Below are 25988 nucleotides of genomic sequence, written 5' to 3'. Positions count from 1 at the left end.
TATAGATCACCGGAACAGGATAGAAAGCCCAGAAATAAACCCATGCACCTATGGTCAATTAATCTATGACAAAGGAGGCAAGACTATACAATGGAGAAATGTCAGTCTCTTCAATAAATGGCTCTGGGAAAACTGGACAGCTATATGTAAAAAAATAAAATTAGAACATTCTTAAACACCGTACACAAAAATAAACTCAAAATGGGTTAAAGACCTAAATGTAAGACTGGATACTGTAAAACTCTTAGAGGAAAACATAAGCAGAGCACTCTTACACATAAATCACAGCAATATCTTTTTTGATCCATCTCCTAGAGTAATGGAAATAAAAACAAAAATAAACAAATGGGACCTAATTAAACTCAAAAGCTTGTGTATAGCAAGGGAAATCATAAACAAAATGAAAAGACAACCCACAGAATGGGAGAAAATATTTGCAAACAATGTGACAGACAAGGGATTAATCTCCAAAATTTACAAACAGCTCATGTGGCTCAATATGAAAAAATAAACAACAACCCAATCAAAAAATGGCAGAAGACCTAAATAGACATTTCTCCAAAGAAGACATACAGATGGCCAAGAGGTACATGAAAAGATGCTCAACATCGCTAATTATTAGAGAAATGCAAATCAAAACTACAACGAGGGAATTCCCTGGTGGTCCAGTGGTTAGGACTCCACGCTTTCACTGCTGAGGGCCCAGGTTCAATCCCTGGTTGGGGAACTAAGATCCTGCAGGCTACACGGCAAAACAAAACAAAATAAACAAAAAACTACAATGAGAGGGACTTCCCTGTGGTCCAGTGGCTGGGACTCCATACTCCAAATGCAGGGGGCCTGGGTTCGATCCCTGGTCAGGGAACTAGATCCCACATGCTGCAACTAAGAGTTTGCATGCTGCAGCTAAAGATCCCACATGCCACAACTGAAAAAGATCCCATATACCGCAACTAAGACCCAGCATAGCCAAATAAATAAATAAATATTTTTAAAAAAAGAAAGAAACTACAATGAGAGGGAATTCCCTGGTGGTCCAGTGGTTAGGACTCCATGCTTCCACTGCTGGGGGCCCAGGTTCCATCCCTGGTTGGGGAACTAAGATCCTGCAAGCTGCACAACATGGCCAGAAAAAAAACCCAAAGAAACTACAATGAGATATCACCTCACATCAGTCAGAATGGCCATCATCAAAAAGTCTACAAACAATAAATGCTGGAGAGGGTGTGGAGAAAAGGGAACCCTCCTACGCTGTTGGTAGGAATGTAAATTGGTACAGCTACTGTGGAGAACAGTATGGAGGTTCCTTAAGAAACTAAAAATAGAACTGTCATATGATCCTGCAATCCTAATCCTGGGCATATATCTGGAGAAAAACATGGTTCAAAAGGATACATGCACCCCAGTGTTCATTGCAGCACTATTTACAATAGTCAGGTCATGGAAGCAACCTAATGTCCATCAACAGATGAATGGATAAACAAGATGTGGTACATATATACAATGGAATATTACTCAGCCATGAAAGAGAATGAAATAATGCCATTTGCAGCAACATGGTTAGACTTGTAGATTATCATACTAATTGAAGTAAGTCAGAGAAAGACAAACATCATATGATATCACTGATATGCAGAATCTAAAAAAAAATTGATACAAATGAACTTATTTATAAAACGGAAATAGAGTCACAGACTTAGAGAATGAACTTATGGTTACCGGGGGGATGGGTGGGGGGGAAGGATAGATTGGGAGTTTGGAAATTTACATGTACACTCTGCTATATTTAAAATAGATAACCAACAAGGACCTACCATATAGCACAAGGAACTCTGCTCAATACTCTGTAATAAACTAAATGGGAAAAGAATTTGAAAAAGAATAGATACATGTATATGTATAACTGAATAACTTTGCCGTACACTTAAAACCAACACACATTGTTAATCAACTATACTCCAATATAAAATAAAAATTTTTTAAAAAATCCATAGGAACTGAAATCTAAAAATAAATAAATAAATAAAAATAAAATAATAAACAACAACAACCCAAAAACAAAGTCCTATTTATAGCACAGGGAACTATATTCAATATCCTCTGATAAACCATAATGGAAAAGAATATATATATATATGTATAACTGAATCACTTTGCTGTACAGCAAAAATTAACATATTATAAATCAACTATACTTCAATAAAAATTTAAAAGTATATAAAGGCAGCCATGTTAAAGAGGCCTACATGGCTCTCTTGTCAACAGCCAGCAAGTAACTGAGTAATTAAGGCCCTCAGTCCAAGAACCATCAAGGAACAGAATCCTGTCAACAACCATGTGAACTTGGAAGCAGATCCTTCCCCAGACAAGCTTTCTGATGAGACAAAAGCCCTGTTTAACACCTTGATTTCAGTCTTGAGAGACTCTGAAGCAGAGGACCCAGTTGAGCCATACCTGGATTCCTGACACATGAAAACTATGAGATAATGTTTTAAACTACTAAGTTTTGAAATAGAAATAACTAATACAAAAGGAGACACAAAAGTAAGAGAAGTAAATACCCTATAGTCCTGAATTTGAATTGGAAGTATCAATAAAATATAGATGCCCTAGGTCTTTCTACTAAAATGGCTTAGAAACAGTGGACATCCCCTGGCATCCAATTTGTGGTCTTGAAATTCTGTTTCCCCAAGAAGAAACCAAGGCTCCTTGGAGAAATGGCTGAATCCAGATCTGAGGCAGGAATTATATGACATAAGCCTGAAACATCTTGTCACCATAAAGCAAGGAAGTTCCTGACTATGAGGGTCTAATGTCAGAAGCCAACCTGAAGAACTTCCCACTTGAAGATGGGAAAATTTGAGCATCAGTAAAGATAATGACAGCAGTGGATGAAACACTTTAAGGATGTTTACATCCATGAATTCATAATTACTCTTATTTTAAAAAACTGGATTGGTCACCACTAGAGAATGCTAGAGAACCAACTAACTATTCTGAAAACTGGTAAATAAAAGGAAACAATCAAGGATTTATCCTTCCTTTTCCATGTGAATTATAACACTTGGTAACCAAATAGATGATAAGAAAAAGTTTCTTTTAATAAACGTATTCTTCTAGGGAATTCCCTGACGGTCCGGTGGTTAGGACTCCATCCTTTCCCTGCCAAGGTCCCGGGTTCGATCACTGGTCGGGGAACTGAAAAATCCCACAAGCTGGGCTGCGCAGCCAAAAAAAAAAAAAGTATTCTTCTAGTGAATAAAGAAGGAATGATATAATTAGAATATTGTGATTTTGCCACCAATTATGAATTAGTGGATAGAGACACTATTCATCAATGGCTGCTAACATCACAAAGAGAAACCAGACATTCCTTCCTGATGGAAGAAAGTGACACCATGATTAAGTGGTCTTGCCAGAAAGGCTGAACCTGAATATGTTCAAGCCTCCAGACTGAACTACCAATTTCCAGGAAACAGAAACAGAGAAAGATGTGAAAGTACACTACAAGGAAGCATTTGTCAAAATGCATACTGGGGGCAACTACAGGATAAACAACCCCCACCCCCAGCAAATACAATGCAATGGGAAGAAAGAAATGGAGCGGAAATCCAATTCAAAGAGACAAGAGGGACTTCCCTGGTGGCGCAGTGGTTAAGAATCCGCCTGCCAATGCAGGGGACACGGGTTCGAGCCCTGATGCGGGAAGATCCCACATGCCGCGGAGCAACTAAGCCCGTGCGCCACAACAAGAGAAGCCACCGCAATAAGCCCGCCCACCGCAACGAAGAGTAGCCCCGCTCGCCGCAGCTAGAGAAAGCCCGCTGGTAGCAACCAAGACCCAACGCAGCCAAAAACAAACAAAAAAATAGACAAGACCTATCAGTCAAACACATTTTGTAGACATAATGGGGATCCTGATTCAACTAAACATTTATATATATATATGATATATGATATACATATTCAACTAAACATATATATACATATAAGAATTGGAATGTAAGCACTTACTGGATATGTAATGACATAAGGAATAACTATTAAGCTTTTATGAGATAAAGGTATTATGCCTATGTTTTAAAAAGTATTTGTTAGAGATACATACTGGAATATTTACAGGTAAAACAGTATATGTTTTTGCTTCAAAATAACAAGGGAGTGGGTGGATGGGGACATACATGATACAAGACTGGTCAAGAGTTGCTAACTGTTGAAGGTGGATGAGCATGTAAGTGTTCATTATATTATTCTTTCAGTCTTTGTCAACGTTTTAAATTCTTTGTAATTGAAAAAAAAAGCTTTAAAAAATGTGCATATGCTATGGTTCTGCACTTAACACTTGTGCTCAAGGAGGCAAGTACACGACCTGGCACTGCAGTGTTGTTCCTAATAGTGAAAACAGGACACAACCTCAATGTCTATCAGTAGAACTGCTAAAGAAACGGTGCTCTCAATTCTAACTAGGGTAGCAGTTAAAACGGAATCCAGTACAGCCTTGACAGCACTGATGTAATACTTTGTAGCTTCTTACTGAAATGGGGTCAAGAGCACAAAGGGGGCCTTCAAGCTGTGTGACCTTGAGCGAGTGACTTAACCTCTCCGTGCCTCAGTTTCACCCTCTTTAACATGGAATTGATAATAATCATATTGACTTTTTTGGCCACGCCCCTCGGCTTGCGGGATTTTAGTTCCCCGACCCTCGGCAGTGAAAGTGCGGAGTCCTAACCACTGGACCGCCAGGGAATTCCCGTATACAGACCATTTTTTGACGATTAAATGAGTTAATTCCTGTTAAGCGATTAGAACAGTGCCAGGCTCGTGGTGAGCGCTACAGAAGTATCTATTAGTAGTAGTCGTGGTATATCTATTCCTGGAAGGCCGGCCTTGGTTCTTGGCGCACCCCGTACTGCGCGCCCTCTTTCCTGGACTTTAGCCTGGAGCCCGATGCACCGCCCCCGCCCGCCCCGCTCGCCCGGGGACTCACCTGAGCCGGGTCGACCCGCGACCGAGACTCTTGAAACGCCGGTGGGGCCTTGGGATCTGGGCCGAAGGAGCACCGCGGACCCTCTCTCCGCTCCGCTAGGCTGACACTTCCCGCTGTCTCTTTAGGCCGCTCGGAAGCTGTTTCATGTCGTCGGCCTCCTCACTTTGGGCCCATCCAGTGCAAAGAGGCAAATAGGAAACTGTCCCCCTTCCCCCGCTCCCCCCAAATCCTGGGACCTCCTGTTCCATACAAGCCTGGCTCTTCCCTTCCATTTCCTAGCCCCACCCCATCCTGCCCCCGACTTGCCCCACAAGTGGATTTCATTTGGTGATCAGAGGAGCAGCACCGCGAGACCCAGAGAAGGGGTCGCCTGCATTGCCTTACCCCTGAGAGCCCCACACACCCGCCTGGCCTTCTTGTCTTCCCACTTGGGCACAGAGAGGTGAAGTAACTCGTCCACAGCAACACTAGTGGACAGGGACAAACCACAGAAGCACCCTGCTACCAAGACACTCATTCTCCCACCCCGCGGCTTTCCCCGCCCTTCCTTCCCATCGGGCTCTGGCTGCCTGCAGAGTCCCTGCACCTGGCCACTCTCCATGAGGATCATCTGAGAAACCCCATGGGAAAGCTTTTTAGTCTATACCTTAAGGCCTTTTCATCAGCTGATCCCACTTCCTGGATTACCCTCCCAGGTAGCACTGAGCTGATTCCCTCATCTGCTCTGTATCTTAGCTCAAACGCCTCTTTCGTAACGAAGCCTCCCCTGACCACCCTAATGAAACCTCACTCCTTTATCCTGCTCCACTTTCTTCTGTTTCCAAAGCACTGTATCACCTATATATTACACTATATCGTTTATTTATTATACTTATTGTTTTTCTCAGGCAGGGTTTTCTGCTGTGTCCCAAATCCCTGCAACAGCGTCCACTAGCCCATAGCGGTGCTCGGCAGATGCTGCCGACTGGTTGAGTGCCCTGTTCACTGCCTGAACTTCCTTTCTTCTCTAGGTGCTCCGCTGATCACAGGCACTGAAAATCCTTCATGACACTGTCAATGAGGCTGAATGCAGGGGAGTGGTATCAGCGACACTTTGGACTAGATTGGTGAAAGAGAAACTGAAAAAAACCTGCAACATTCCCAAATTCTCCCTTCAACTTTCTCTTTGCTGCAGGCTTACCCTATCAGGCCCCCTCTTCTCCCCCTGTCTCTCCCTTCCTGTCTCTCATTCATTGGGAGGCCTCTCCTCCCCTTTGCTTTTCTCCTTTACTCCTTGGGCCTCTTTTGTGACTGCTTTCTCCTCTGTGAGCTTTTCTTTGCCTTTCTGGGTAGGTGAGAGAGGAAGGGGCTGTCTGAGCAGTGGGGTTGGAGTCTCAGAGAGACCAAACTGAAATTCAGTGTTGAAGGTAAGTGTGGTCTGTACTAGCAGCCTAGATAAGGACACGGCAGCTGAGACTTTGTCCCTGTGTCCTGAGATGCTCAGGGAGCACAGGGAGGACTGCAGGTCTGCACTGTGCTCGTAAACATGCAACAGCTGCTTTCCCCTCACCCTGGGAGCCCACGTGAAGGGGAGGGAGGAGGCAGAGCGGAAGCTCTGTAGCAGCGGCTTTTTCCTAAAGCAAACGTTTATAGGAACTGCTTAGGCTTCCCAGGTAAAGATTTGGCTTAATCTGCCTGTGCTAGAGCAGAGAACACTGCCTGGTTTCCCAAACCCAACTCAGCCCACCTGCCCATTGCACTTCTGGGGCATCTCACTCCTCTGAGGGTGGGGTGGGCAGTGGGGAGCACAGGTATAGGAGCAACATGCTGATGTAGAGGTTGCAGGTGGAAGAAGGATGGGAAGGAAATGGATTTGCTGGCACCTCTAGCTGATTAGAAGGACCATCAGGAGTGTCTGGGGCCTTGATACTCAAAGTGTGTTCCATGAACCAGCAGCATCAGCATCACTGGGAGCATACTGAAAATGCAGATTCCTGGGCCACACTGTGACCTTCTGAATTAGAATCTGTATTTTAACAAGATCTCGGGTGATTTGTAGATACTCTAAAATTCAGTAAGCACTATTCTAGGGACTTCCCTGGCGGTCCAGTGGTTAAGACTCCATACTTCCACTGCAGGGTGCATGGGTTCGATTCCTGGTTGGGGACCTAAGATCCCACATGTCACGCAGTGCAGCCAAAAAAAAAAAAAAAAAATTCAATAAGCACTATTCTAGGTAGTCTGCATTTAGCCACTGTTCTATTTACAAATGAAACAGTCAAGGAATTTTAGAGTTTTTTGGTTGTTGTTATGGTCCCTAAGCTATAAGGAAAACCAAATGTATATACATATGCATATACATATATACACACATATATAGACTTCTTTAACTTTTTAAAAATAGACTTTGAAGACATATTTAGTACAGTATACTCTTAGGTTGAACTTTTATTTCCCTTCTTTTGAAATTCTGATTCAGATTTTGACTGTGGAGAAAAGTATAATGAGACTGTCAGCAGAGCCATTTAACATTCTATTTAGTTCAAACATGATACTTACAATTCCACCTACATTCATTAGATGGTATTATTTCTTTATGTAAATCATAGTGCACGTTTGTTGAGAGTTATGTTTTCAGTGCTTTACAAGTTTGTATTAATTTATTCTTATGTTCCCTATGAGAAAGGTCCTCTTATCCCCTATTTTATAGACAGGGAGACTGTAGCATAGGGGCATTTAATTAAACTGCCCAAAGTCACACAGCTCACAGATGCAGAGGCAGGTATTGAACCTAGACAGTGTGGTACCAGACTTGTGTGTTTAACCCTGACAGTAAATGGCCTGAGAACGCTGGACTCCCCAGTTAAGCAGCAAGCTGCCCGAGGTCAGAGGCTCCCTTTCTTGACAGAGTCACAATGATGCTGCTCGCAATGGCCCTCCCAAGTTGCTGACTAGCCTTCAAAAGGTAGTGGCAGAAAAGGCTATGAATAAAACAGGCACACTGAAAAGGTTTTAAAGTATCATCTTATTCGTTATTTATAACAAAAGTGGAAACCTTAATATGGTAATGACCTGCACTGGGAATTTGGAGTTAGATATCAAAATGGGACATGGATTTCTAAACCATCAAATCTATAGGTTTCACACCATGGGTAATGCTGCTTAATAAATGAGTTTGCCACCCATTCTGATGAAAGCAACAAAGAAATCATCCATTAAATTCCTGGGGAGACTGTAGCAATGATATCCTATGGGAATGGGAATGATTCTTTTTTTTTTTTTTTTTTTAATGAGGATCTTGAATCAGATGCGTATGTTTGATTGATTGATTGATTGATTGATTTTGGCTGTGTTGGGTCTTCGTTTCTGTGCGAGGGCTTTCTCCAGTTGTGGCAAGCGGGGGCCACTCTTCATCGCGATGCGCGGGCCTCTCTCGTTGCGGAGCACAGGCTCCAGACGCGCAGGCTCAGCAGTTGTGGCTCACGGGCCCAGCCGCTCTGCGGCATGTGGGATCTTCCCAGGCCAGGGCTCGAACCCGTGTCCCCTGCATTAGCAGGCAGATTCTCAACCACTGCGCCACCAGGGAAGCCCATGGGAATGATTCTTATTCCCCCAAATCTTAATTGTGTTTAAAATGTCACTTTTACAAAAAAAAAAGACTCATCTCTGAATATCTTTTGAATGTATCCAATCTTAAAAAAAAGTATACACAATTGCTAGTCATTTAGAGTTATTCAATATTAAATATTACTCAATAATGGCCCCTCCATACCAATTTATCTCCAGGTAAGATTTGGTCCCTTGAAGAGAAATCGTTAGAAATGAACCAAGGGATAGGGAAGAAGGAGGTTGCCAAGCAACTGCCAACAGTCATCCACCCAGGAGACAGCAGCACCTGGTCTGCAGAAAAGCCACACATTCCAAAGCAAAATAAATTTCATAAGAGCAAAATAAGCCACTTGAAAATCCTACTTTCCAAGTTCACCTCATTTAGGGGCCCTGGTGGTCCATGGGATTAGTCCAGTTTGGCAACAGTATGGATTCTAAAATGCCTAATGAGGTTGCAATGATGACTGAAGGCTTTCCCACACTCATCACACTCATATGGTCTCTCTCCAGTGTGGCTTCTCTGATGCTTTATAAGGAGTGTTCGCCTACTAAAGCTTTTACTGCACTGACTGCATTGATAGGGTTTCTCACCAGTGTGGATTCGGAGATGCTGGAAAAGCCCCGCATTTTGACTGAAGGCTTTACCACACTCGTTACAGCGATAGCGCTTCTCTCCAGTGTGTATCCTCTGATGCTGAACAAGGTATGAGCTCAGGCGGAAGGCTTTCCCACACTCTTCACATTCATATGGTTTTTCCCCTGTGTGGATCCTTCTGTGTCTGATGAGGCCATTGCTGGCACTGAAGGCTTTCCCACAATCCTTACATTGATAGGGTTTCTCTCCAGTGTGGCTCCGCTGATGTTCAACTAGGCCTGACCTCTGGCTGAAGGTCTTTCCACATTCTTCACATTCATATGGCTTCTCCCCAGTGTGGATTCTCTGGTGCTGAATGAGAACTGAACTCTGGGTAAAGCTTTTCCCACATTCGTTGCACCTGTGACGTCTCTCTCCAGTGGGGTGTCCCCTCTGCTTTTCTACCCTGCTCTCACGTTTACAAGTTTCTCTGTACTTAGAATCTAAAGGAACATCTCTTTGGAGTCTGCTATTCTCAAAATGTCCCATTTCTTTTAAGACTTCTTGTTTTGATGCCAAGTCCTGGTTTTCAAGTACAGTTTCACCATCTAGAATAATAAATAGATCAAACGTCATCTCTTTCCTTCATGAAAGAGTATAACCACAGGATGGGGAACAGGAAGATCCATATCAAGCACACACATTCTAGGAATCCAAAACTGGCAGTGTAATGTAAAGAAGACCTAAATGGAGATATTGAGACCAACAGAGTGAGGGGTCATCAGCACCTGCTGAAATGGCTGGAGGGGGTCACCCAGAGAAGGAGAGGCTTCCAGAGAGGATGTAGGCAAGCAGGCACTGTGGAATGCTTACTAGGAAGCAGGAACTGTTCTAAGTGTTTTACGTATATTAATTTATTAAATCTTCAAATGACTCTCTGACTCCATACTATGATTATCTCCGTTTTTACAGTTGCATAAACTGAAGGCACAGGAAGGTTACTTGACCTGCCCAATGTCACACAGCTTCTAAGTAGCACTGCTTAAATTCCAACCCAGGCAATTTGGTGCCAGAGTCCACAGTCTTTACTACCCTATACTGAACCACCAGAGATCCCCTGAATGGACCTGTGAAATCCTTACCTTGTTCTCCAAATTTGTGGGGCCCAAAAGATTCACATTTGAGCTGTGTCACCATGGACTGAACCTGGAGAGCTGTTGATTCCTGCTTGGCCTTCAAATGTACTGCATCCCCTGAGAGCACTTCAGAATGTCCGTGTTCACAGTCTGGGGCCTGAAGGCAGGTAGGTATATTTGGGTTCATAAGAGGAGGACTACAGGAATCCAGGCTAATACTCAATGAAAGAGATCATATGGAACCATATGAGACATTTTGTAGAGCAATGGCACAGTGGAAGACCCAGAGTTTAAATCCACACCCAAAAGCAGAAGGGGGAGAACAAGAGTGGCCCAACGTGATATGGTGGTTTAAAATATGTTCATAAGTTCTTTGATGCTCCTTCCATTAATTCCTCTCCCCTTGAGTGACAGCTATACTTAAAATGGCTCATTTCTACTGAATAGAATATATGGCAGAAGTGATGGTATATAATTCCTGAGACTAAGTAGTAAAAAGGATGTGGCTTCATCCTTATTCTTTCTCTATTTCTCTGTCTGTCTCTTGGGGAAGCCAACTGACATGTTGTGAGGACACTCAATGAGCCCTAAGGAGTAACCCACATGGTAAAGACCTCCCACCAACAGCCAGTGAAGAACCGAGGCCCCCTACCAACAACAATGGGAGTGAGCCATCTTGGAAGTGGGTCCACCAGCCGCAGTCAGGTCTTCAGAGGACTATAGTCTTGGTTGACATCTTCACAGCAACCTTATGAGAGATCCTCCTAAGTGGCTCCCAAAACCCTGACTCAGAAACTGGGAGATAATATTTGTTGTTTCAAGCCATTAAAGCTTAGGGAGGGGGGTAATTTGTTACCCAGCAACAGAGAACTAATACATGAGGCTATAGCCAACCAACCTGGGTCACTGAACTTCACCCTTCATTTAATATTCTGTGTCCAGGAGCCTATCTTCCTCCTCTCACCTGGTTCTCTGGCTCACTTAGCTCTCGCTCCAGATCTTCAACTGCAGCCACCGCCTCCTCCCCACTCTCGGGATGGTGTTTCTGCACCCAGGCCTGGAGCTCCTCGGGCAGGATAGTCAGGAACTGCTCCAGCACCAGGAGCTCCAGGATTTGCTCCTTGGTATGTGTGTCTGGCCTCAGCCACTGATGACAGAGTTCCCGGAGCCGGCTCAGTGCTTCTCGGGGACCAGGAGTCTCTTGGTAACAAAAGTGCCTAAAAAGTTGGCGGGAGGCCTCCTGGCCAGAAAAGCTGCTCTCCTGAAGGTAGGTTCCTTGATCCCAGATAGGGTCTTCCTCCACCTTCACAATCTTAAGTCCATCCTGTTCCCCTGTTGAAGCCATTCTGGGATTAACTTAGAAGGGCTCACTCCAGCCTGAGGCAGAGGGGTAACTGATTTAAGATCCCCTGATTTAACCTTCTTTAGGAGGATGTACCTGATGAGAAAAATTATGTCTTAATGGAAATTAAAAAGTAATGGGGAAAAAAAACAAAGTATAAGAACAATAAGTATTATGCTATCATTTATGTTAATAAAAGGTATATATAGTATTTTACTTCTGTACGTTTAGAAATTGGAAAAAAAAGGCATATGGCAGAATACATTACTGACCCCAATTCTTCACCCTTCCCTGTAGATATGTACTTTGTTGTGCCCTCCCACTGTGATTCTGGGCTCAGCCATATGACTTGACTTGGCCAGTGTGATACTAGCAAGTGTGATACAAGCTAGACTTGAAAAGTACTTGTGTGATTGGGCTTGCTTGCCCTTGCCTGCTACAATTGCTAGGAGGATATGCTGGCTTTCAGATGATAAGAAACATGCAGGACAGAGCCAAATCACCCCAGAGGGGCAGATGAGACCATCCTAGGTCAGCTAACAGCCAGCTAATCCCCAGACATGTAAGTGAGCCTAGCTGAGATTTGCAGAGCTGCCTGGAGGACTCACAGCTGACTGCAGATATACAAGTAAGCCCTGTCCCTATGAGCTGAACCCCAGACTCATGTGCTAAATAAATGTTTATTGCTGTATGCTGCCAAAGATTTGTAATTGTTACACCACATTATTATAGCAATGAAAAACTAATACAGAGGGGTGGCCTCTGGGGAGGGAACTAGGTAACTCAGAATAAGAGAGGAAGGAAAATAATACCTTCTGTATTTTTTCTGATTGTTGAGCCATTTCAAATAAAGTACTTATTCCAAGAAAATAAATAAATAAATTTTAGTGATTTAAAAGCCTCATAGTCAATATATGGTAGCTTTAGGGGAAGAACAGGACATATAAAACTAGCCATAATATCAAATGATGAGTGGTATATAGAGGCTTCAACAGAATACCTAGGGAGTGATGAGCAGGAAAAACATAATTCTGACAGGGTATGGAGCAGTGAAAGAATGTGGCTTAGGGGCAAGTACATTTGAATTAGGGCTAAAATAACGAACAGAAATTTGTCAGGCAGAGAAAGGGTGATGGGAGGAGATTCAACATCACAGGCCAAGCAAACAACAGAATCAAAGGTATTTAAGGTTACACTGCACAGTGACTCTAAGGATAGGCAATGGGTCCTGGTGGCTGAACTACAGAGTATAGGGTGTGGGGAGAAAAAGCATGACAAGAGATGAGGTTGGAAAGATGCATTTCATCGGAATAGAGAACAACCCTGAACTCTAGGCTAAGATGTTTAGACTTTACGATATGGAAAACTGAGGGTCATCAAGGTTTTTATTTCACTGTCATAGAGTTAGACCTGTATTTTAAAGGAATACTAAGTAAGATTCAGGAGGGAAATGGTAAGAATATGCTGTAGGATTGTGGCAGTTTAAGTTGGGAGGTTTAATGGTGGTTACACTGATACAATGTTTACTTTAGCAGTGGAATTTAAGTTTTATATATAACTTTAGTCCTGTTTTAATAGACTCATTAAGGTCTGAGAGAACTGAGAAGAGTTTCTCAGTTATACTTTATTGGGGGAAAATGTATTTATTCCATTCATTCAAATATCATGTGCCTACCAGATGCCTGGCATAGTGTGGGCACTTAGGTCAAAGTGGTGAAACGGAACAGACCTGGTCCTTGCCTTTATGGGATTTGCAGTGGGAGAGACAGACTTTAGTACAATATTCATATCAACTTATGTTGTAGTGTTAAGAATAGAGAGCGTTACAAAGATTGTGGGTCTTATTCTTTGTCCATGTCCAGCATCAATTCTATTTTTTTACTCCTTACTGCAGCATCTGGGTATCAGGTTTGTTGAGTCTTCAGTCCAGGAAGACTGTAAGCCTGAGAATTCTTATGAATTTACATCGGATTCCACTATTATTAAAAATGTGGCAAAAATTGTTCTGTGACTATAGGTTCTGCACCTGAACGCTACTGAGAAACCATGGTGATCAGGTTTTTCTCTTGAGCACCACAGGCAACCCCTCACAGACCCAAAGCCCCAGGTGGGGCAGCCTCTGCATTTGCTGTGCTGCTCTCCCCACAGTTGGTGGACTTAGGATTTACCTCCTGATCTTGTGCCACCATGAACTCTGTCTTTATCCCTGTTTTCTGGATAAATAAATGAATTCTCCCTATCTATGTCCCTTTTCCTTTCATCAAGCCATGGCAAGGGCAGGGAAGGGAGAAGGCAGAGAAAATGCACTCTTCCTATTCTCCCCTATGCCACCTCTGCTCCCAGGATCTGTATGTGTTACCCTATGTTCCCAGCTAGTCCTCCCTTGTCTCCTGTCTCCTCTCCCAGCCATGTCCCAACCTGCTACAGATCCCAGACACCTCTTGTACTTGATACACATCTGATAAACTGAATGGACTGAGTTCTTTAAAATCATCTTTAGAGAAGCACTGCAAGGTAGAGACTAATGTTCAAATCATGTGGCCTTTCTAAAATGAGACTGACCAAAGCACCCCTCTCACAGAACTGTGATAATTATATAAGGTAATGCATATGAAAAACTTAGCACAGTACCTGGCCCATAGCAATTGCTAAACATTAAAAAATTACCAGGTATTATTAGCAAAGCAGTATTAATAAGGTGAATATCCTCTTTTTATAGAGGAAATAGACCCAACAAAATAAACCATTGAATTCACAGGCCAAATGCAGTAGACTGTTGAAAATCTTGGAAGAAATATTTTCTGATGCTAGAGGCTTCAGTGGACTTCCACACTCATGAAAGGGGGTAGGAAAAAAAAAAAAAGACTGTAGGCTACTGACTCAGGCTACGGCTTTATCAGAAACTATGGACCCAGTGGCCAAGGGACAGGACCAGTCTCATCTTCAGTAACTAAGCCCTGAAGCTGCTGGCCCCATACTAGATCTGCCCACCCTAAGAACTTCTTGGGGCAGCAACACTCAAACACTGGGTGTAAGTTCCAGAAAGGGTCTTAAATATAATGCTGAATGAAGAGAGAGAAATCTAAGACAGAAAGCTGCCCACACAAAATAAACCTACAGACTAAATTCTAAAACGCATGAATAACTCTAACCCTAAGAAAAATAATCAACAAATCAGAATAGAAATTCACTTGATATGAAATTTATTTTATAGTCCAAGGAATTTTTTAAATAAGTGATTTTGAGAAATACATGAGATAATGAAACCAAAACAGGCAAAAAATGCAACATCGGGTAGATATAAAAAAGGACTAATGAGAAATCTTAGGATTTAGAAGAAACTTTGACATTTAAAATGCATTAGAGGATAAACAACAGAATGGACACAGCTGAAGAACAACAGTGATTTTTAAGACAATACTGAAGGCTTTACTCTGAATGCAGCAGATGAAAAATATGAAAGAGCAGTTAAGAAGAAAGAGAGAATATTTCATATATATATCTTCTTAACTGCTCTGTCATATATATACACATATATAATACCTAAATATATATACATACTGTATATATAAAATGTTAAGAAAATACAACATTAATATACAGGAGCTTCAGAAGATGAGAATGTAGTGAATGACTGAGAAATAATAGTTGAGAAAAAAAATTAAGAATTTTCCAGAAATGAAGGCCTGACTTCTCAGATCAAGAGTGCACACCTAGACATAATATAGTGAAACTGCAGCCTATTGAGGATAAAGAGACAATCTTAAAAGCTACCAGAGGAAAAGAGACAGATTACCTACAAAGGAAACACAGCAAAGTGCTCATTAATGGATTTCAGAAGGCAGAGTGGGGAAATGACTGTTGACACACAGAATTTACCCCCAGCCAAAAATAAATAAATAGAGCAAAATGAAGCCATTTACAACCCACGAACCTTCCTAAGAGAGTAACTAAAGGATGTAGTTCAGCAAACAAAAGTGAACTCAGAGAGAAGGTATGAAACAGAGAAAACAACATAAGTCCAAAAACTGACAAAATATGGCAATAAATTTAAATGATTATGGAAAAAAAAACCTCCTGTAAATATATTCATTCACATGTAAAATGATGTACATAAAAGGTTATTTACTGTAGCACTGTTTGTGAGGCAAAAGGTTGGAAACAACCTAAATGTCCACCAATATAGGACTGGTTAAATAAATTAGAGTAATCCATATATTGGACTACTACTATGCAGTTTTTAAAAATGAGGAAACTCTTTATGTACAGATATGAAAGAATTGACTATTTTTCACTAAATGCAAGATACATTTAGTGAAAAAAGCAAGGTGAAGAACCACTGTGAAAATATTATCAGTTGTATTTTAAAAAGGAAAAAATATATATATATATTGGATACCCAAGCAACATTACCTATCTCTGGGAATGGGAAATGAGTGGTTGGGAGCAGGCATGATGTGGAATTTTTCAATGGATAACCCTTATTACATTTTTTTTACATGAGAATGTTTTACTACGCAAAAGGGGAAGAATATAAAACTAAAATTCTTTATAATAACAAGATGTGGTAGATGGTCAATTCAGTAGAAAGAGTGTATTAAGGTTTGTCAGGAGAATAGAAATACTGAACAACAGACCTCATTAAAAAAAATTCTAAAAGTAAATACACATCTTATAATTTAAGGGTAAATCAGCAAGGAATTGGAGCAAATGGAACTCTCATACATTAATATGATAGTTTAATGGGTACAACCACTTTGGAAAATTCTTTAGAACTATCTCTTAAAGCTTGAGAATAAAAAAAGTTCTGCAGCTGTGGTATCAAGTAGCCCAGAACTGACCTAAATGGGAAGGAAATCCAAAAAAGAGGGGATATATGTATACGTACAGCTGATTCACTTTGCTGCACAGGAGAAACTAACACAACATTGTAAAGCAACTATACTCCAATAAAAATGAATTTAAAAAAAAAATGTAGCCCTGAACTGGTCTGTTCAATCAATCAACAATTCACTTCAGAGAACATGTTTTTGTAAGTCCATCAATTAGTGGTAACCCATAGCTTTTGAAAATCAGCCAATCCGTAATGACTCGTTCCAATAAACACAGCTCTGAGAGCCAACTAATCAACAACAGTTTGTCCCATGAAACCAAGCCCCCAGAGATGATGTCAGCCCACCGAACTCCATGCTTCTCAAAACGCCTGTGTAAGAGCAGCAATCTCTTCTGTACCTAGTGAGGACTGTTCCTAGTCAGGATCTCTCTCCAGCTGTCTTTTCATTTCAGATATTGAGTGATGGTCTCATCATTCTTTGACAAGCTGAACATATGTGTACGCCATGACCTAGTAATTCCACTCTTGGATATATTCCCCAAGGAAACAAGTGCTTACGTACACTAAAAGCTAAAACTACAGGAATGTTCAGAGCAGCTTTATTCAAAATAGCTCCAAATTAGAAACAACCCAAATGTCCATCAACTGCAGGATAAACAAACAGTGGAACTGTGGTAGGCAGAATTCTAAGATCGTCACATGATCTCCGTCCTCTATGACTGTCATCATGTCACTTAAGATTATTAGTTTACATGATAAAAGGTGTAATTAAGATGCTTCCCTGGTGGCGCAGTGGTTGAGACTCTGCCTGCCAATGCAGGGGACACGGGTTCAAGCCCTGGTCTGGGAGGATCCCACATGCCGCGGAGCAACTGGGCCCGTGAGCCACAGCTACTGAGCCTGTGCTTCTGGGGCCTGTGCTCCGCAACAAGAGAGGCCGCGATAGTGGGAGGCCCACGCACCGCGATGAGGAGTGGCCCCCGCTTGCCGCAACTAGAGAAAGCCCTCGCACAGAAACGAAGACCCAACACAGCCAAAAATAAATAAATAAATAAATAATTTAATAAAATAATAACAATAAAAATAAATAAATTTAAATTTCCATCTTCCCTAATGTCAATTAGTGGTTCTTACAAAACAATCAAAAGACTAATTTAAAAAAAAAAAAAAGATGTAATTAAGGTACCAATCACTTGACCTTAGGAGACCTCTAGGTGGGCCTAACCTACTACATAACTCCTTTAACAGCAGAGTTTTCTCTGGCTGGTAGCAGAAGACGAAGTCAGAGATTTGAAGCATGAGAAGGATTAGATACACAATTGCTGACTTGCTGATGGAGGGAGCCACCAGTAAAGGAATGCAGGCAGCCTCAAGAAGCTGAGACCAATTACATGAAATTTCTAAAAATCTTAAAAAAAAAAAAAAAAAAAAGAAGCTGAGACCAGTCCCACAGTGGCAGCCAGCAAGGAAAGGGAGACCTTGGTCCTACCAGGGACTTCAGTTCTACAACTGAAAGAAATTAAATTCTATAAATGGTTTAAGACTCTTGTATTTTTAAAACATAGTCAATAAATTTATTGCCATTTACATTAACCAAAGTTTTCCTATTTGATTTCCTCTGCTGTCCTGCTTCCTGGCTGTGTTCCAGAGAGAACCAGTCTCTGTGTTGCTAGAGCTTTCATTCTAATGGGGAAGACACTGAGTTATCAAATAAATGGAGGACCTATTAAGATAGGATGGTGAGAGGTGAGCCCTTAAGAACAAAAAGGAGTGAGCCCTGCAGAGTAGAGGTGGGGGACAGGGGGGAGAACTGTTCAAAAGCCCTGAGGCAGGGCATGGTGTGGTCAAAACAATGAAAGGAGGCAGAGTGCCTACAGCCATGTGAGAGGAGAGTGGCAAAAATTAGGCTGATAAGACAAGCCAGATCATGCAGGGCACAGGAGTTTATTTTTTAATTCTAATTACACTGGAAAGCCACTGAAGGCTTTTAGGAAGGTAAGTGACAAGACCGGGTTTACGTTTTAAGAAGCTCTGCTACTGGATGGTAGGCGAGCTGAGGGAATGAAGGCGGAGGCAAGAGAGTGGAGGCAGAAAAGGCAAAAGTTGAAAGCGTGGTGGTGGAGGCTATTGCACTGGATCCAAAAGACTGCCACTTAGGTATAATGTTAATGTATTCATCAAATTAATTTAACTTTGAAAAATACAACTGAAAGGCAAAACAGCTTAACTTTTGTTTGAAAAAAGTGCTTCGGTCTTTGGACAGATATTTATGGAGCTGTGCTAAGAGCTGGGTATACACAGGAGTTTATAACTCATGGAGATAAAATTATAATAGAATGAAATAAAAGCCATAATCTCGAAGATGTGTATAAGGTACACTCCTGGAGGAAGTAGGACAACTCATCCTAAATTCCGTGCATTACCTGTAACCCACAAAGGAATTCACTTCAAAAATATTTACTAAGTGCCTATTACGTGTCAGGCAACAAACGCATGATAAAAGAGTGATACAATTGCAGAATTTGATGTGTCCTCATCTCCCTTAATTGAACTAAAAAAATTAAAACATGACGTGGCGTAAAGAGCGTTTTCCTTTCTTTCCTTTTTTTTTTTTCTGGCAGCGCCCCGCGGCTTGCGGGATCTTAGTTCCCTGACCAGGGATCGAACCCGCGACCCCTGCGATGGAAGCGCGGAGTCCTAAACACTGACTGCCAGGGAATTCCCACGCGTTTTTCTTATTAGCTTCAGCATACTAGCACATCAGCACAACGAAGAGATAATGAAAATCATAAACCACCTGTGTTGCAAAATAAATTCCAAAGGAAAACTGATGACAAAGGCAAGGAAAAGAGGAACAACTTAAATACCACAAGGAAACAGGCAAATCCGGAAATGAAGATACTCTACGGGACGACTGGCAAGTCCTTCAACCAGGCAATAGGATGGGAAGAAGGGAGGGGAAGGATAGGGCTGTTTTAAATTAAGAGACTTAACTACATGCAACGAATGGTCTTTAACTGGATCCTAGTTGGTACAAACCAACTGCAAAAAACATTTGTAGGACAACGAGGGGAAATCTGAATATGAAGCAGGTGTCAGGCAATACTAGGGAATGCGCTTAGGTTTAGTTGGGTGTGTTGATATTGGGGTTATGATTTGTGTATGTAAAATGTCCTTAATTTTCAGAGATGCACATACGAAACTATTTAGGGGTGACAAGTCATGATGCTTGTAATTTATTTCGAAACACTTAAAGAAAAAATAGATGCGATAAATACTGTATAATGTTAACACTTGTTAAATAAAAGTGATGGGTATATACGGAGTCGGGCTTTTGACAGGGAGCGAGACTCCCAGTCGGACGCTCCTCCTCCACCTCCCCACCTCCGCTCAAGACCACAAAGCCCCGCCTGGGCAGGGGCGGGACCTCCTTCTACTCCACTGGGGCTTCAGCCCTGTGTCGAGGAGACGGCGAGAGGATGGCGGGGCCACGCCCGCGCAGACGTCCCCTCCCTGTCTACCCCAAGTCACCGACTTTAATCTTCCCGGGGCGGGAGGGTCGGGACGAGGGGCCTGGGACTCACCTTCGGGGTCCCGGGAACTTCGGATCCGTGGCGCGGGCGGCAGCGCCCGTACAACCGACAAACAACAAAGGCCGGAAGTGCGTCATCGTTCCGAGCCCCGTCGCTGAAGCCAAGCAGCCCTTTCCGCGATCTTGTTCTCTCTAGGAGCTCCGGAGGTTGATGCACTTTATGACTGCCTCATTACAAGGCTCGGAACCAGAAATTCAGCCCGAGGCGGGGAAACCCAGCGAGATTTCTGTACGGAGTGGCTCCCGGCATCTGGGAATCAGATGGTCATAGCAATGAAAAATGTTAGGGCCGAAAGGGACTTCATAGTTCCTCCAGTCTGGTACTTAACCGCCCATTGCTTCCTGAGGCGATCTCCTAACTTTGGTCCCTTTGACACCACAAAGGAGAGATGGTAGTTGTTGGGGTTTTTTGTTTGTTCATTTTTAACTCTCAACCTCTGTTTTCTAGAATCGCAGTCTAGAAGGAGACACGGGGACAGAAACAAGTAACTACATACAACTGATTTGTATGTGAAATGAAATAAAAATGAAGTAAATGTTTGTAAATCGATTAGGATAGTCCCTGGACCATAGTAAATGCCGTGGAAGTATTTAGAAGATAAATGTATGTATTAGGCCAAAGAGGAAAACTAATGGAGCAGATCAGGAAACTGTAGGAGTTTGCCCTCGTATTTAATACAAGGGGAATAGAACAAGAGAAAGGAATGTCCGGAGATGGAATAAAAGAATAAAATCAGGAATGGGGTGAGATACTTTGGTCATCCAGAAAATTGGGCAAATCACGATGGCTGGAGAACGGAATATACAGCAGGGGGCACCTGCACTTACTGTTCCTGGATCCCTAACCAGAGAGTTTGGGCAGATATGATCCGATTTGCCCCTAGAAATGTTACCATGGCAGCAGTGTGGCGGGTAGACTGGAAGGATTTGAGATTACAGGCAGGTAGACCAGTTAGGAGACAACTGCAAGAATCCAGGGTAGGTATAGTGAGGGCCTGAATCAAGGCAGTAGCCACAGTAGTGGAGAGAAGGGGATAGATAATATATGTTAAGAGGTTGAATTTATTTTTTTATCCATTCATTTAACAAATTCTCTTTGAATGCATTCTTTGTGCCAAGGGTTTCCTCTAAGGACTGGATATAATAATAATGAACACATGGGGCTTCCCTGGTGGCGCAGTGGTTGAGAATCTGCCTGCCAATGCAGGGGACACGGGTTCAAACCCTGGTCTGGGAAGATCCCACATGCCGCGGAGCAACTGGGCCCGTGAGCCATAATTACTGAGCCAGCGCGTCTGGAGCCTGTGCTCCGCAAGAAGAGAGGCCGCGATAGTGAGAGGCCCGCGCACCGCGATGAAGAGTGGCCCCCGCTTGCCACAACTGGAGAAAGCCCTCACACAGAAACGAAGACCCAACACAGCCATAAATAAAAAAAAAAAAAAAAAAAAAATAATGAACACAGATCTTGACCCTCAAGAAGCTTATAAAAGAAATGTAGACAGTGCAAGATCTAATATATATAATTTGGGTGAAACATAGGTATGAAAATGGAGATTTGGAATGGAAAATCACGTATTACAAATTTTAAAGTCTTAAAAGCATCGCAAACATGAAAGTCAGAAAAATAATAAAATATTTTTATTAATTAACTGCCTGATGCACTTCTATAATAATTTTTTCCTAAATTGTTGGCTTTATATTCTTGGACTGTCTTTTAATGTTAATTTTGTAATTTAAATTTTTCTAGAAAGAATGAAAAGATAATGTAGCAAAGTCTATCCTCTAGCATAACTCATCAAAAACTTTTTAGGGCTTCCCTGGTGGCTCAGTGGTTGAGAATCCGCCTGCCAATGCAGGGGACACGGGTTCGAGCCCTGGCCCGGGAAGATCCCACATGCCGAGGAGCAACTAAGCCTGCGAGCCACAACTACTGAAGCCCGCGCGCCTAGAGCCTGTGCGCCACAACAAGAGAAGCCACCGCAATGAGAAGCCCGCGCACCGCAACGAAGAGTAGCCCCCGCCAGCCACAACTAGAGAAAAGCCCGCATGCAGCAACAAAGACCCAACGCAGCCAAAACTTAATTAATTAATTAAAAAAAAAACATTTTAAATTGTTGATATTTGGGTAAACCTCTATCAAGTTTCTTTCAATTATGAGCTACAAGATTTTAGGATGTTTTAAGTTTTTTGTATGAGGACTAATCTGAGACTCTCATATCGATGACACATTAACTAGATTGTTTTGATGTCCTCAGTGTCAGTAGCAGACATCGTGTCAGTATTTTATGTCAAATGTGCAAGAAATTTAAATCTCTTTTCACTGTGTTCAGTGATACACTGCTCTTCATTAATTAGATTATTGAACAATCCAAGAGCCGATTTATTATTTCATTCAATATTTAGCTTTCCTCTTATTGAATTACTGTTTTCATGTAATCTGAAATTTGTTTTGTTATAACTTGATTCTTTATATCAGAACAAAAATCTGTTTATTTCATTCAATATCTTTATTGCTTTTGTTTCTCACATTACATCCTTTTAATTTGAATTTTCTCCGTTCTTTAATAAATTATCTTTATTTCAAAATTTATCATTTGTTCCTTAAATCATACCAAAATGTCTTTCCAAATTGTAGATAAAATGACTTATTTCTAACCTCGATAGAGGTTTGGATTACACAGGGGCATGCATTTATGAAAACTCAAAGAATGTACAATTAAGGTAATACATTTTATTATACATAATTTTACCTCAGAAGAAAAGAGCTATGAACAAATATTGAAATCTAGCTAATGACATGCACACTGAAGTATTATATTTAGGGGGAAGTATACTGCTTGATGTTTGCAATTTACTTTGATATATTAAGAAAATATAGGTGCTGGGAAAATTGGACAGGTACATGTAAAAGTATGAAATTAGAACACTCCCTGACACCATACACAAAAATAAACTCAAAATGGATTAAAGACCTAAGTGTAAAGCCAGACACTATCAAACTCAGAGGAAAACATAGGCAGAACACTCTATGACATACATCACAGCAAGATCCTTTTTGACCCACCTCCTAGAGAAATGGAAATAAAAACACAAATAAACAAATGGGACCTAATGAAACTTCAAAGCTTTTGCACAGCAAAGGAAACCATAAACAAGACCAAAAGACAACCCTCAGAATGGGAGAAAATATTTGCAAATGAAGCAACTGACAAAGGATTAATCTCCAAGATTTACAAGCAGCTCATGCAGCTCAATAACAAAAAAACAAACAACCCAATCCAAAAATGGGCAGAAGACCTAAATAGACATTTCTCCTAAGAAGATATACAGATGGCCAACAGACACATGAAAGAATGCTCAACATCATTAATCATTAGAGAAATGCAAATCAAAACTACAATGAGGTATCATCTCACACCGGTCAGAATGGCCATCATCAAAAAATCTACAAACAATAAATGCTGGAGAGGGTGTGGAGAAAAGGGAACACTCTTGCACTGTTGGTGGGAATGTAAATTGATGCAGCCACTATGGAGAACAGTATGGAGGTTCCTTAAAAAAACTAAAAATAGAACTACCATACGACCCAGCAATCCCACTACTGGGCATATACCCTGAGAAAACCATAATTCAAAAAGAGTCATGTACCAAAATGTTCATTGCAGCTCTATTTACAATAGCCAGGACATGGAAGCAACCTAAGTGTCCATCATCGGATGAATGGATAAAGAAGATGTGGCACATATATACAATGGAATATTACTCAGCGATAAAAAGAAATGAAATGGAGGTATTTGTAATGAGGTGGATGGAGTTAGAGTCTGTCATACAGAGTGAAGTAAGTCAGAAAGAGAAAAACAAATACAGTATGCTAACACATATATACGGAATCTAAGGGAAAAAAAAAAGGCCATGAAGAACCTAGTGGCAAGACGGGAATAAAGACACAGACCTACTAGAGAATGGACTTGAGGATATGGGGAGGGGGTGGGGTGAGATGTGACAGGGTAAGAGAGTGTCATGGACATATATACACTACCAAATGTAAAATAGATAACTAGTGGGAAGCAGCCTCATAGCACAGGGAGATCAGCTCGGTGCTTTGTGACCACCTAGAGGGGTGGGATGGGGAGGGTGGGAGGGAGGGAGATGCAAGAGGGAAGAGAAATGGGAACATATTGTATATGTATAACTGATTCACTTTGTTATAAAGCAGAAGCTAACACACTATTGTAAGGCAATTATACTTCAATAAAGATGTTTAAAAAAAAAAACCACAGTGAGCTATCACCTCATGCCTGTTAGGATGGCTATCATTATTATTTTTAAAATAAATTTATTTATTTATTCTTGGCTGCATTAGGTCTTCATTGCTGCACGCGGGCTTTCTTTTGCGTTGAGCAGGGGCTACTCTTCGCTGTGGCGTGCAGGCTTCGCATTGTGGTGTTTCTCTTGTTGCGGAGCACGGGCTCCAGTAGTTGTGGCACGCGTGCTCTAGAGTGCAGGTTCAGTACTTGTGGCGCAAGGGCTTAGTTGCCCTGCGGCATGTAGGATCTTCCCGGACCAGGGCTCGAACCCGTGTCCCCTGCATTGGCAGGCGGATTCTTAACCACTGCACCACGAAGGAAGCCCCAAGATGGCTATTATTAAAAAGACAAGAAATAACAAGTGTTGGCAAGGATGTGGAGAAAAGGGAGCCCTTGTGCTCTGTCGGTGGGAATGTAAATTGGTGCAGTCCCTATGGAAGACAGTATGAAGATTCCTCAAAATATTAATAGAACCACCATATGATCCAGCTATCCCACTTCTGGTTATTTACCCAAAGAATATGAAAACACTAATTTGAAAAGATATATGCACCCCTACGTTCATTGTAGCATTTATTTACAGTAGCTAAGATACCTAAGAGCTCAACAGATGAATGGATAAGGAAGATGTGGTATATATATACATGATAGAATACAACTCAGCTATTGAAAAAGATGAAATCTTGTCATTTGTAGTATGCTAAGTGAAATAAGCCAGATGGAAAAAGACAAATATCATATGATTTCACTCATCTGTGAAATATAAAAACCGAAGAAACCCCCAAAACACAAAATAAATGAACAAACCAAACCAAACAAAATCAAACATGTAAATATGGAGAACAGAATAGTGGTTACCAGAGGGGAAGGGGCTGACAAGAGGGTGAAAGGGGATCAACAATATGGTGATGGATGGAAACTAAATTTTTGGTGGTGAGCATGCTGTAGGGTATACAGAAGTAGAAATATAATGTTGTACACATGAAACATACTATGTTATAAACCAATGTTACCTTAACCAAACAAAAAAACAAAAAACCTGCCATGTTCAATCATATACTTGTGCAGTTTACTGTGTATCAATTTCCCTCAATAAAACTGTTTAAAAAGTCATAACAGATTATACTGCAGATTTTAGGCAAGTAACTTGAAAGTCTAGACAGAATGGATATTTTTCTAAGCAAATAATAGATTATCAGAATTGACTCCCATTATAAATAGCCTAAATAGACCATTTTTGTAGAAGAAATAGAAAAAAGTTACCACGGAACTATCCCACAAAAAAGTACCCAGCCCAGATGGTTTCACATCAGAATTCAACTTTCAAAAACCAGATAATTTCAATGCTTTACAAATTGTTCTAGAACATTAAAAAATAAAAACTTAGTCCTTTCTGTGATGCAAGTAAAATCGAAACCTGAACCTGAAAAATACAGAAAATTACAGACCAGTTTTACATAAATATTGAATTAAAATGTACTAAATAAAATATTAGCAAGTAGAACCCATAAACACATGAAGAAAACACCATGCCTAAGTGAAATTTATTCCAGGAATGCAAGATTGGTTCAATGTCAGGAAAGTCTTTCATGTAATACAAGATAATAAAATTAAGGGAAAAAAATAAT

The 25988-nt window shown here is 41.4% G+C and overlaps 1 protein-coding gene across 1 annotated transcript in view; it reads right to left on the bottom strand.

Annotated features, from left to right (window-relative positions):
- Nucleotides 1-7469: 7469 nt before the first annotated feature.
- LOC102999721 (zinc finger and SCAN domain-containing protein 12) overlaps nucleotides 7470-25988 on the bottom strand; it is a 43068-nt gene continuing 24549 nt past the window's right edge. The window contains exons 6-8 of the mRNA XM_057555775.1: nucleotides 11250-11641; nucleotides 10292-10442; nucleotides 7470-9757 (exon numbers count right to left, since the gene is read on the bottom strand). Coding sequence (XP_057411758.1) covers nucleotides 8982-9757; nucleotides 10292-10442; nucleotides 11250-11641 — 1319 coding nt within the window. The 3' untranslated portion in view covers nucleotides 7470-8981. The remainder of the gene's footprint in view (nucleotides 9758-10291; nucleotides 10443-11249; nucleotides 11642-25988) is intronic.

Source organism: Balaenoptera acutorostrata, chromosome 10, assembly GCF_949987535.1.
Source record: "Balaenoptera acutorostrata chromosome 10, mBalAcu1.1, whole genome shotgun sequence".
In the NCBI taxonomy this organism is placed as follows: domain Eukaryota; kingdom Metazoa; phylum Chordata; class Mammalia; order Artiodactyla; family Balaenopteridae; genus Balaenoptera; species Balaenoptera acutorostrata.
The sequence above is the reverse complement of the archived record's forward strand: the minus strand, read 5'-3'. Positions and strand labels throughout refer to the sequence as shown.